The following is a 12,602-nucleotide window of genomic DNA, read 5'->3' on the forward strand; positions in this document are numbered from 1 at the left end:
GTCTCCTTTTCACCGGCCTTGAGGGGCATCTTACGGAAAGAGCCGCGTTGGTCCGGAAAGAGCCGAGCGTTCTCTGGCGGGCCCTTTCCTGCCCGGTTGCATTCTGGGAAAGGGCAGTTTCCGTTGGGTGCAAGAGTCTGAAGCGCGCGTCCCGCCGCAGTCCCACGTGAAGGGCTACGCGATCTTCGCTCGGCGGGGCTTCTCCCCGCTCGCCGCGGAGCGTCCCGGAAGCAGCGGGGGACAAGAACTGGCCCGCGGCAGCTCCGAAGCTAATCCCGGAGCCCGGTGTGTGGCGCCTCGGAGCACAGCGACGACGGCGCCATGTCCCTAATCTGCTCTAGTGAGTATCGGCTGCGGCCGATCGCAGGTCGCAGGAGGCCGGAGAGCCGAGCGGGAGGATCTACAGGCTGCTGCGGCGCCGGGGCAGGGCTGGAGGTGAAAACGGGGCTCTCGGGAAGCAGGGCAGCGGCTTGTCAGGACGGGGGTCGACCTCTTCAGCGAGGGATGCATTTGCGCAGCGCTTTAGGGTTTACGTAACGCCTCAAGTTTATTCTCGTGACATCACTGAAATGGGTATCACCGAGGCCAGCCACCTCGTTTACGCAGTGGAAATTGAGGCCTGGACAGAGGGAGCTGGTACAGGGAAGCCAGCTCTCGTGTAGCAGTCAGGATACCCAAGGCTGGTGCAGAATCCGCCTCCGATAGGCTTTGTGACCTGGTGCAGGCCTCTGGGCCCCAGTTTCCCCTGCAAAACGAGAGCATTGCACTGGGTGTTGTTTGAGCTCCCGCTCGGGTAGCAGAACTGCAATTTGCGGAGTGAGTGAGTGAGAGTCAGCGACAGGGCTGGAAGCCAGGTCTCGATCTCCCAGACTCCCCCTGTACGACTAGTGAAAACAGCGTGCATTTATAAAGCCTTTAGTAGTTTACAGTGCGCTTCCAAGTCTGTGGTCTCATTTTATCTTCATGAGAATCCTCCAAAGCTGAAGTAAAGGGCCGTTTTTTTCAGATGAGGATGTAAGGTTCAGGGAGAGTGTGGTTTATCCGATGCTGCACAGTTAGGTGGCAGAGCTGAGGGCTGGAGCTATGTTCTCTGATCCCGAATCTGTGCTTTTTTCAGGTTCGTGCCTCCTTCCCTTGTATTTTATTGTGGCCTGAAGATGATGTTTTCCGTTCTCATTGTTTCATCAGGTTACTAGTTTCTCTTCCCTTTCTCCATTTGCTTCCTTACCCTCAAGCCCTTTACTCTTAGAATCTCTCTCTAAATGCAAAAACAGGGAGGAAGGAAGAAAGAAGGGTTGTGATGACTAGGAAAAGGGACACTTCACATTGAAGAAGTCACAGTTTGCAGAGTATTTTCACATTTATTGCTTCCTTTTGATCTTGAGGAAGCGTCTTCCCACATCCCCAGCACCATCCTTCCTCTCATTGGCTCAGCTGGCAGGTGTTGCCCCAGTGCCTGCGGGGCATGTGGACCTTCCGAGGGCAGCTGCGACCTCTGTCTACCGAGGTGCACAGACTGCTGAGATGGCATGTAAGCGAGAACTCTGCTGCAGGGGGCTGTGAGGATGTGTTCATCTATGGAAAGTGTGTACACCTGTGCTTGTTGGGCGACTAGCATACAGCATGCAAGTAATTTGTGTTATAGCGCTTACCGCATCACTTTGTAATTTCTTTGGTGACCCATCCAAGGCTGTAGACCAGACAGTTTCAGCAGGCGTGCTGCAAGAATTTTGAAAACATGTGATACCTGACTATTTCGTCAGGGACACTGACCTCTTTGCCCTTAGGTTTTCAAATAAAAATATAACAATAGCCAACACAGCAATAGCTGTCTGGTGTGAATGAATCGAAATTATACCTATTTTTTGTCAGATTGGCAAAAAATATAATACAGTTTTGGTTGTGCCAGAGAATTTTAGTGGTTAGTTTAAGTGTGCCATGAGATGGAAAAGGTTGAAAGTCACTGCTCCGTCCTGAGATTTGAGTGGCTTCGTGTGTTGCTCCGTGTCCTGGAGTGTAATGGTGCACAAGCATCTTTGTTCAAAAGTGAAGGGCAGGGATCATTGATTGATGGCTCTCTAGGTGCCTGGCTCATAGTAGTTGTGCAGTAATTATCTGTTGGCTGTCTGACTGTCAGAGACTGATGGAGAAGCTAGTTATGTAGCCGGAAATTATTCTGGGGTCAGTTCAAAACTGGCTTTGTGTCATGTCTTGATTCCTGTTTGTTGAGTGTGGGGACACATGATCTTGTTGAGGCCAGCAGCAAAGAAGGCATCCCCTTGGCCCAAGGTCCCTTTCCGCACCCCACGTTCACTGGCCTCCCTGTTCTCCGCAGTCTCCAATGAAGTGCCAGAGCACCCGTGTGTGTCCCCTGTCTCTAATCATGTCTACGAGCGGCGGCTCATCGAGAAGTACATCGCAGAGAACGGCACAGACCCCATCAACAACCAGCCTCTGTCCGAGGAGCAGCTCATCGACATCAAAGGTGCCTAGAGGCTGGCCTCCGGCCAGGGCCTTCCTGGCTCCGAGCCGGAGAGGGCAGGCGGTGGTGCCAGTGCCCGGGAGGAAGAGAAGATGGCCTGTTCGTGAAAGCAAACCAGGAGAAGAGTGGCGGAGGAGCCTGGGTTAGGTTCTTCATGCCCGATTTCCCTCTCTTGGCAGTTGCTCACCCGATCCGGCCCAAGCCTCCCTCGGCCACCAGCATCCCTGCCATTCTGAAAGCCTTACAGGATGAGTGGGTGAGTGCCTGGGAAAGAATCGATGTCTTCCTTGCTTGAAGACATCACTGGACTAGGACTTGGGGGTGGGAATGGTGGGGCATTATTTGGAGAGGCAGGGTGCTCGTGGGGGAGGAGCTGGTTGCTGCAGTCACACAGATCTGGGTTCCGTGCTTAGCTGTACTGCCATGCGACCTTAGGCAAGTCGCTCACAGGCACATTGTAGTTATCCTGACGGTACAGCATGGATTAGTATCTCTTGGGGTGTGGGAAGAATTAAAGTGTAAATTTCATGACATTAGAGGCTTGTTTCGTCTGTGGGTGTGTCCTCGGCACCAAGAGCACTAAAATTGGGATGAATGAGCGAATGCATCTTGAGGAACTGCCTGGCACAGTGCCTGACACAGTAGGGGCAGTCAGCAAACAGCAGCAGCACTATCATTCCCTCTTGGTGAGGTGATGCCGTGACATCTGAGGTTTGCTGGTGAGCTAGTGAAGGTGGGCGTGGGAAAGAGCTGGCTCCCACTCCTGTCCGTGTGCCCTTTGGGTCATGGATACCGGTCTGGGCTGCGGGATGGAGACAGTGTCCTCTTTGCTAGGGTCAAGTGCTGGGTGCTCCGGGCTCCTCCCCACCCCTCACAGTGGTGTTTCCTCCTCCCAGGACGCAGTCATGCTACACAGCTTCACCCTGCGCCAGCAGCTGCAGACGACGCGCCAGGAGCTGTCTCACGCTCTCTACCAGCATGACGCTGCCTGCCGAGTCATCGCCCGTCTCACCAAGGAAGTCACTGCTGCCCGAGAAGGTGCTGCCTCTCCCCCCCGGCCCCCGGGCCCCGGGCTGGTCCTGCGTCATCATATCCCATTGCTAACACTGTTTTCTCTCTCAGCTCTGGCTACCCTGAAACCACAGGCCGGTCTCATTGTGCCCCAGGCTGTGCCAAGCTCACAGCCAAGTGTTGTGGTGAGTGTTGTCCCCTGCACCCCCTTCGCCAGCTGCCATTTTGTGTGCAGTGGCTCATGTGGCTCTTCTGTAAGTGTCTTTGGCATTCCATGCCTCCCTCATCCTCACCTTTCCTCCATCCAGGGTGCAGGTGAGCCGATGGATTTGGGCGAGCTGGTGGGAATGACCCCTGAGATTATCCAGAAGGTAGGTCATGCTCTCACTTGGTAGGAATGCTGTGTGCCCTCACTGTTCCCCCTGAGTGCCCAATGAACAGAACCCCATCCACGTGGGGAAAAGGGAGGGTCGTGCAGAGCACAGACTCGGACCGGACCGCGCGGGTTGGTATTTTGATGTCACCATTTATAGACCTTTATGACCTTGGGCTGAGGTAACCAACCCCTCTGTGTTCATTTCCCTTACTTCTAAAATGAGAATGATAGTACCTGCTGCGTAGACTTAGGGGAATTTAACAGGCTAATTACTGATAAATGCAGCTTGTAGCCCTTCTTGTTATTGAGGTTCTTTGCAGACATGAAAACATGTTTCCATGTTTTTTCCCCCTGAGGGAGACAGGACAGGAATTAGCACTTTTATTTTGTAGATGGAGACTCTGACCCTCAGTTCAAAGGCGCAGCTCACAAGATGCAGAGCTGGCCTGGCATCCGGTCCAGCGCGCTGTTACACTCACAGAGCCCCCTGTGCAGGGCCCGTAGTTTCTGTCTTTGCCAGACAGTTCAGATCTTTGCCTTGCCTCAGCTCTCCTCTTAGTGGCATAGGCCTGGTCTGGGAGCTCTGCAGAACTGGCTCTCTCCTCGCCTAGCCATTGTCACCTCTGTGGCCTTGGGCAAGTCACTTCACTTCTCTAAGGCTCAGTTTTCTCCTCTGTGAAACAAGGCCATCAACACCCACCTCATAAGCTTGGAGTGAGAGTAGAAAGAGATAGTGCTCGTGAGCCTTTAGCACAGACCTCAGCAGATAACAAGTTTTTGCCGATGTTACCAGCATCCATCATACCGATATCTTGGCAAAATAACTTGTCTCATATTAAGTATATTCTCCTCTCTCTCCCCAGCTTCAAGACAAGGCCACTGTGCTAACCACGGAGCGTAAGAAGGTGAGTTTTCTCCCAGAGCCAGGAGAGAGTTGGCCAGGTGAAGGTAGCTGACCCCTTTGGAAAGGCGGCTGGCTGAGCCCTGCACTCACTGCCACTTTCCTTGGGGGGGCTCTTGCTTTTTCTCAGAGAGGGAAGACTGTGCCTGAAGAGCTCGTGAAGCCGGAAGAGCTCAGCAAATACCGGCAGGTGGCATCCCATGTGGTAAGTAGCTGGGTCCCCTCGACCTCACACATAGGGCCCTCGGTGCTGTTTGTGGGTGGGCAGGCCAGCCCGGAGCACATTGCGCAGAGAGCTATCCAGGGCCTCTGGCCTCATTTCTCGCCTTAGCTGCTGAGTTGTCAGGGCTCCTCTTCCTGCCCAGCTCTGGCTTTCCCAGTAATGCAGTGAGAGAGGCACTGTGTCTGGGCAGAAGGCCAAGTGCTGTGGGTAAGGAACACAGGTCACGTTTGTTCCCTGGGCTTGGGCTGGCCATGGGGGAGTTGCGTGGCTTTGTGGTCTGCCTTGATTCGGCCATGACTGGGTTTGGTGTGCACAGGGGTTGCACAGTGCCAGCATTCCTGGGATCCTCGCCCTGGACCTCTGCCCTTCCGACACCAACAAGATCCTCACTGGTGAGAGCTGGCCTGGCCCAGCAAGCTGAGGTTGGGGCGGCAGGGGAGGTTCATGCTCCTGTCCTGTGCAGGGGCCTGGGGACAGATGTACCTCCTTCAGTAGAGTGACCTGGAAGGGCTTGACTCGTTTTTGGATCTCATGTGGGTCTTTTCTAGGTGGGGCGGATAAAAATGTTGTTGTCTTCGACAAGAGTTCTGAGCAAATCCTGGCCACCCTCAAAGGCCATACCAAGAAAGTCACCAGTGTGGTGTTTCACCCTTCCCAGGTAAGGGGTTCTCCTGGCCACTCTGGGTCCCACATTCCTGAGTCCTGTTTCAGTAGCTTAGGGTCCCAGAACCTGCCCCCTCCCCCTGCTCTCTCCTTGGCAAAGTGAAGTAGGCCAGAGAAAGCTCTGACTCTCCAGAGTAGACATTTAGGGGCCTCTGTTTGGAGTCGTGGGGTTCCCTTTACAGGACCCACTAAAACGGAGAGAGGGAATGTGTAACTTCCAAAAGCATCTTCATCGAAACCGTCTGTTAGGAACAGGACAGAACCCTACTGTGTTTTAATACAAACCACGGAAAACAGCTCTGCCAGATGCCGACCCACGTTTGAAGTGATGTTCCTGAGGTCCTCCAGGGGCTGGAGACCTGGCGTTGGCTGTGGAAAGTGGGGCGTGCCAGATAGGTGGGGGGCTGCCGGTTCAGAGGGTCAGGGCAGCTCTGGAGACCAGACTTGGGGCATGGTGGCGTTTAAATTTTTAGCTGCAGGGCAGTGTGGGCTTGGGTCTTGCTGGGTTCTTGCTTCTCACAGTCGGCCTTTCCCAGTACCTTCAGGAAATTAGAAATGGAAGAGTAATGGGCAATTTTTCATAAAAGCAAATTTATTCAAATGAAAGCACCCCTTTATTAACTACTGGGTGTTGATGTTTCTCTTATGATGTCACATTCACAAAAGATGGTGGTTGGCTTTATCTTACAGTTTTTAATGTCCTGACAGGTTATTAGTTGGTGATACTGTAAGTTCTCTCCCTGTCGCAAATTTTGCTAAGAATCCTTAAGTGTGGGAGACAGTGAACATGCCCTTGCAGCCCCTGCAGACCCAGCACGGGTCAGACCTGCGCCGTCTGAGACAGTGGGCATTGGCTGCATGTGCTTGTTTACGAAGAATAAGTAATTCTGTTCCCCGATTGGAGTAGCCCCGTTTCCCTGAACGTGTAGGCTGCTGCACTCTGCTGCAGTTACGCTTTTTACCACTAGATGGCGAGGCCTCCTCTCCAAGGCCCAGTCCTGTTGGATTTACCATTTGAATGTCATTTATCAGTGGCCCTCCCGGCGTCATTGGTGGATAGTTCCAGGCAGGGCAGGGCAGAAAGGAGAAGCAGTTGCTGGGGTTGTAGCTGCCCCCAGCCCCTTTCATGAGAACGTTACGGTCTGTCTCTTCTCTCTCACAGTCAGCCTCTGCTTTCCTCTAGGAGCTGGTGTTTTCTGCCTCCCCGGATGCCACCATCAGGATTTGGTCGGTCCCGAACACCTCTTGTGTACAGGTTGTTCGGGCCCATGAGAGCGCGGTGACAGGCCTCAGCCTTCACGCCACTGGTGACTATCTCCTGAGCTCCTCTGATGACCAGGTGTGGTCCCAGCCAGGGTCCTGCAGGGGCCTCGGACATGGTGGGAGGAGAGAACAACAGCTCGCCAGCCCTAGCCGGGACCCCGGGGGGTGTGGCCCCTTGCCGAGTAGGCTCTCTGCTCCCTGAAGGGCCCCGCCTTCTCACGGGTTGCGCTGTCTCTGTGTTTCTAGTACTGGGCCTTCTCTGACATCCAGACAGGGCGTGTGCTCACCAAGGTGACGGACGAGACCTCCGGCTGCTGTAAGCTGTCTCTCCTCGTTGGCTGTTATTTGTGTTTATGTTGTATCTGCTCACTTGTTCTTGTGGAAGTGCACTTAGCACCGGTTCCTGCTGAGTGCCAGACGTGGCTCTGCACAGTGGGGAAGGGGAGGAAGAGGAAGCCCCTTCTGCAGGGCCTCGTCTCCTCCGGGGGCCCTGACTGCGTCCCTCTGCCCTCTGCACAGCTCTCACCTGTGCGCAGTTCCATCCCGATGGACTCATTTTTGGAACGGGGACCATGGACTCTCAGATAAAGATCTGGGACTTAAAGGTAGGATGTGGGGGCTCTCCCAGGGGTGGAGAAACAATGGCTTTGTGTGTGTGATGTGGTCAGGGTAGTCTGGCGACTGGGCCGGGCCACCTACCCCTGCTATTCCTGCTGGCCACCCTTCTCTCAAAGACGGGCAGGGGGGCTTCTCAGAGGTGGGAGTTTGCTGAGCTCCATCTCCTCCCTCTCCCGGCCCCTGGGTGACACCTACCACCGCCCTCTGGCTGTAGGAGCGCACCAACGTGGCCAACTTCCCCGGCCACTCGGGCCCCATTACCAGCATTGCCTTCTCTGAGAATGGCTACTACCTGGCCACTGCGGCCGACGACTCCTCCGTCAAGCTCTGGGATCTGCGTAAGCTCAAGAACTTTAAGACATTGCAGCTGGATAACAACTTTGAGGTGTGTCCCCTCCCCCACCTCTCCGTTTCACCCTCGCTTGTCGATGATTCACTGAATTAACCTGAACTTGTCTTCGCTCCCAATGGCCCCCTGGTTTCTGTTTCCCTCGTGCGACTTCCGTTCTGGTTCTGGCAGGTGAAGTCACTGATCTTTGACCAGAGTGGAACCTACCTGGCCCTGGGGGGCACAGACGTCCAGATCTACATCTGCAAACAGTGGACAGAGATTCTTCACTTCACAGGTAGAGGCTGGCCCTGGGATCCCGGGGTCTCCGGGTGCTCTGGCCCAGAGGGAAGCGGGGCAGTCTCGCTGGGTGAGGAATTTCTAGGGGTAGGCGTGGACACGCCTCCGCAGCTTTAACCACTCCCTGAGGCAGTAGCGTTTAGTGACTAAGAAAATGGCCTCGAGAGTCAGAGAGCTTGGCTTTGCATGCTGGCTCCACCTTTTCGTTTTTCAGGCTGTGTGACATAGGGCAAGTTACTTAATCCCTCTGGGGCATGATAATTGTACGTACCCATTAGGGTCGATGTGAGGTTTAGATGAGTGTGTGTATGAGTGTGTTAGAACAGCGTCTGGCACACAGAAAGGACCTGTCATTGTCACCATTCAGTATCGCGTTGTAGTCCTTTGTGGGATTAGAGCAGGGAGTACGAGAGGTCGGGTCTTCACACTAACGGAATTTCTAGTCAGGCTAGGAAGGCATATGTGAGCCTTCACAAACGGTTACTTAATTACGATGGTAAGTCCGAGGGAAGAAAGGCACAAATGCTGAGACAGCCTCCGAACAGCTGTATGGCCCTGGGCGTGTGGCTTTCCCTTTCAGTTTTGCAGCTTCTCCATCTTTAGAACGGGTATGTCGGCACTGGTTTGCAGATTGTGCCAGCTGGTGACTCGGGGCGGCATGCGTGGCGACAGGGCGTCTGCTGCACACTTGGGGGCTGAGTGGCTGGCAGCGGCTGCCGTCTTTGTTGATAGGATTCTTGCCCCCATTAGCAGGTTGTGGGCAGGACACAAGGCACTTCACCACCCTGCCCAGTGTGTGGTGTTTCGGAGGCGCCCAGGCCTAACCGTCTGGCCCCTGGGTGCGCGCCCTCCCTGGACCTGGTGTTTCAGTGTGAAGCCGAGTGAGGTGGAGTGGCAGGCTGGAAGCCAGGGGACTGTAGTGGGGAGCTGGCCAGCTCCAGGGGTGACCCTACACTTGTCTGGAGAAAGTTGCGCTGACGTTCCTGAACTGTCTGAGCGCCATGGGCAGCGTTGCCCAGCCTCTTCTGCCCCGACCCCAGCCCTGCCCTGCATTCGGGGCCCAGGTTCCATGGAGCCGGAACCCCAGGAGCTAGAACAAGCTGATGGGCTGTTCCAGTTACACGCGAAGAGTTAGAACTAGATAGATCCCAACAGCCTGATTACTGAAGTTTAAACCCAGCTGAAAACTCAGCTAAGTTTTAAAAACAGCAAGTTGTGTGATGTGATGAACGGGACTCCGCACGCTTCGTGGGTCAGTGCTCTCTGCCCAGCGCACGGTCAGCTGCAGCGCTTGAGCAGCTCCGGGCTGGGCCACCCGAAGCTCAGGTGAGCGGATGGTCCTCCATGCACTCAGCCCACCAGCTAAACTCCAGTGCCTGCCCTGTGCACATGCCAGGCTCTGCGTGGGGCCCTGCAGGTAAATGTGCAGTAGGCTAGAGCCCTGCCCTCGTAGTGTGCAGCGGGAGGGGAAAAGACGAGCAGTCGTGTACATTGTGGTGAGCGCTGGGGGCGGGACTGGACGGGAAGGGGAGGAGCCTCTCACCGGTGCCTCTGGTTTCTCTCTGCAGAGCACAGTGGCCTGACCACGGGGGTGGCCTTTGGGCACCACGCCAAGTTCATCGCTTCCACAGGCATGGACAGGAGCCTCAAGTTCTACAGCCTGTAGGCCCTGTCCCTTCCGGCAGGAGCTGGGCCTCATCTCAGTGATGGGGTAGAGTTAGGGTTGGGGTGGGGGGAGGACGGGGAGAGACTACTGGGGGGGAGGGGTCCACGGGGTGGGGTGTTCACATCATTTCACTCTGGTCTGGGTGGCGGCCCAAGAGCCGGGGCGGCCTGGGCCACCCCCCCTCTGTGCAGCCTCCAGGCCTGACGAGAGTCGCCGTGGGAGGCAGCACCGCCGCCCTCTGAAGGCTCGGTCGGCACCCGGGCCTCTCCCCTCACGTGGGTCACTGATGGTGGTGGCCATTCCACACCTACCTGGTTTGTTCCTGGGAGGCGGGGACCGGCGGAGCCAAGGGAACTGTGCAGGGACGGGCACGAGGGCCCATGCGGGGTTTTGTAAGCAGTGATCTAGTTTCATTAAAAAAAGAAAACAGTAAACGTAGCCCCTCCCTGTGTGTGTCTGTAGCAGGAGCTCCAGGGCAGGTGGGGGGGCACCCTGTGGGGCACGGACATCGGGAAGCCTGGCAGTCACTCTCACCTCCCGCCCCTTTTTAAAAACAACAACAGAAAGCAAAGAAAATGAAAACAAATCTGACAAGCCATTTGCCAGAACGTATCTTCATGTCCCTTGACATGTCACTTGTGCTGCCACTTGCCACAAGCCTGGCAGGGAGGGAGGAGCGCAGGCGAGATGGCCTCTTCATGCTGGTGCGGGGCTGTGAGCGTGTGAGCAAGGACTCCTCGGTTGGAAGTGGTGGGAAGCCTGCACCGGCCAAAATCAGACGGAGGCTTTGTAACTGGCGTTTGGAAATCTGAAGGAGGCCTGGTTCGAGGGGAGACAGCCAGTAAATCATAAAACAATGCAGCATGGAGGGAGGTCGGAGCGGTCCAGGTGGTGTGGAGGATGGGAGGGAGGCCAGCGTGGCGACCACCAGGTAGGTCCGTGGACCTGACGAGCAATCCCAGCTCGGTGGTGGTGTGTGGGGCGGAACCCTGACAGGGATGGGTTACAAGAATGTGGGCAGAGGGTGTGGCAGTGACTGCAGATGGGGAGATGAGCTGGGGAGGGGAGCAGAGGCACCGGTGGTACCTGGAAAGGGCTGTGGGTCAAAGCAGGGTCCGTGTTGACGCAACAGATTGCCTGCGTCTGTGTTTTTGCTGTGTCGGTAGTCAAGTGTCGAGTGTCAGTCTGGGCACGCTTAGTAGGCAGTAAAACCTTTGAAAACTCCTGCAGGAAAGAAACCACTTCGTTATTTAACCCAGCTTTCAAATATTTGACCCGGAAAGCCCATGTGTGTATCTGCAACCCCTGTAAACTGTCCATTGAACTGGCCTTTTGGGACATAGGCCAGAGCTCCGTGGTCCGCAGGTGGGCCAGTGCTGAGCCTGCCGCAGCCCGCAGGCTCGGGTTCCCGGCTGACTCTGAGAGCGGGCAATGAGCGGTGTCGGGAACACTGGGTTCCTGACATTTGTCAGCCACGTGGGTGTTAGTCATATGTCCTCAGCTGCTTTGGGGTATTTACTTCTTAGGATTTGGGAAGTACTGTGATCTTTCGTGAAGAAAAGAGCCTCCTGCTGTTCTCCCAAGCTGGGGCAGACTTGAGGGGGAGGGAGGGAACTGCCGAGTGTCGAAGGGAGGACTCACAGGGCTGTGGCTGTGGCGGGTGTGCCCTGAGGCTGAGTGGGACCCAGTCTGGTGGCTTCTGGCCAGGTCTTAACATGTGCTCGTGAAGGTCTCATTTTCCAGGAAACTAAAGAGGTTCTTGGGGGGACCCAGGAGTGGGTAGGGCACATGGTGTGTCCACGACTGTGTGTGTGTTTCTGCGGGGATGGGAAGGAAATGGAATGCGTGTCAAGGGGCCTGGAGCCATGGTCCTAGAAGAATGTGTGTGGCCTGTGTCCTGGCCTCTGGGAGCCCAGGTTGGGTCACAAGGCTCTGAAATGCTTTCGTCTCTGTCCTGCCACCTGTCCCCTCACGTCAACAGAAAATTGTGTGCGAGACACTGTGCATACATTGTCTCAGTTCTTGAAATAGCCTCGCCATCCAGCAGGTCCGAGTATTTTCACTGCTCCCCTGTGGGGCCTCCTGCTGCCTCTTCTGCCGTCAGGGTGGAGGGTGGGAGCACGGACCCCAGGCACGGGCTCTGGGCTTCCACTCTGGCTGTGGCACTTGGTCTGGGACCTTGGGCAGATGACTTAACTTCTCTCTGTTCCAGTGTCTTCGAGAGGGATGGGAGGGTTGGGGGATGCTGTCTTTAGTGTATTGATTGAGGGCATTGGTTGGTGTACGAGAAGTGCTTTCAGCAGTGACTGCCGGTGGTACATGCTGCCTGTGTTTTCATTGCTGCTGCCATTTCTGTTACACCACTGCTGCCACCGGCGCCACCGCTGCTTCTGTTACCGCTCGATCTGACCCCGGCTGACACTTCTGCCGATACCACCACTGCTGCCTCTGCTACTCTGCTCTCCCCGGAGGCTCCTCCCCCAGGTGGGCTGCCCCAGGAAGCCTCCGGCGCCCGCCTCTGTCTTGGCAGGTGAGTGACCGCGCCCAGCCTGCGGTCCATGGCTCTGGCGTAGCGGCACCGCGCTGCCTTGGAGGTGCTTGTGCATTTGTCTCAACCGGACTTTTATCTCAGGGGTGAGGCTGCGTCCTCGATGCTGTCATGCTCCTTCAGAGATTCAGCCTTGGGGCTCTCTCTGTCTCTCCTTGGTACGTAAGAGGAGGGGGATGATGACGGTTCATCATTTCAACCAAAATGGACCGCAGAGCTGCCA

At 55.7% G+C, this 12,602-nt stretch overlaps 2 protein-coding genes across 3 annotated transcripts in view; both read left to right on the plus strand.

The window, feature by feature from the left end:
- Nucleotides 1-111: 111 nt before the first annotated feature.
- Nucleotides 112-10,265, plus strand: PRPF19 (pre-mRNA processing factor 19). Of its 2 annotated transcripts, none has more exons than XM_037137792.2 (17): nt 112-340; nt 2,336-2,485; nt 2,662-2,738; nt 3,379-3,520; nt 3,605-3,678; nt 3,802-3,864; nt 4,733-4,774; nt 4,901-4,975; nt 5,310-5,385; nt 5,542-5,651; nt 6,840-6,995; nt 7,166-7,235; nt 7,439-7,524; nt 7,752-7,922; nt 8,058-8,163; nt 9,734-9,876; nt 9,987-10,265. In XM_037137792.2, exons 1-16 carry the CDS (start codon nt 322-324, stop codon nt 9,829-9,831), a joined length of 1,515 nt encoding a protein of 504 aa, XP_036993687.1. In that variant the 5' UTR covers nt 112-321; the 3' UTR covers nt 9,832-9,876; nt 9,987-10,265. The 2 variants fall into 2 exon arrangements, with proteins under 2 accessions (XP_036993687.1, XP_036993686.1); XM_037137791.2 differs by lacking the exon at nt 112-340 and adding an exon at nt 1,143-1,188.
- Nucleotides 10,266-12,246: 1,981 nt separating this feature from the next.
- PTGDR2 (prostaglandin D2 receptor 2) overlaps nt 12,247-12,602 on the plus strand; it is a 28,883-nt gene continuing 28,527 nt past the window's right edge. Inside the window, exon 1 of the mRNA XM_037137794.2 lies at nt 12,247-12,361. The gene's annotated coding sequence lies outside the window, so the exon portion shown is untranslated. The remainder of the gene's footprint in view (nt 12,362-12,602) is intronic.

The sequence above is a fragment of the Artibeus jamaicensis genome, unplaced genomic scaffold, assembly GCF_021234435.1.
Source record: "Artibeus jamaicensis isolate MK-2021 breed Jamaican fruit bat unplaced genomic scaffold, CSHL_Jam_final scaffold_614, whole genome shotgun sequence".
In the NCBI taxonomy this organism is placed as follows: Eukaryota; Metazoa; Chordata; class Mammalia; order Chiroptera; family Phyllostomidae; genus Artibeus; species Artibeus jamaicensis.

What these genes read in the sequence shown, in the direction of transcription:
- PRPF19 (XM_037137791.2), top strand. Translation starts at nt 1,158, where the DNA reads ATGATGTTTTCCGTTCTCATTGTTTCATCAG. An exon ending in CCCCTGAGATTATCCAGAAG is followed by an intron (nt 3,865 to 4,732) that starts GTAGGTCATGCT and finishes CTCTCTCCCCAG; the next exon opens with CTTCAAGACAAGGCCACTGT. An exon ending in AGAGATTCTTCACTTCACAG is followed by an intron (nt 8,164 to 9,733) that starts GTAGAGGCTGGC and finishes TTCTCTCTGCAG; the next exon opens with AGCACAGTGGCCTGACCACG.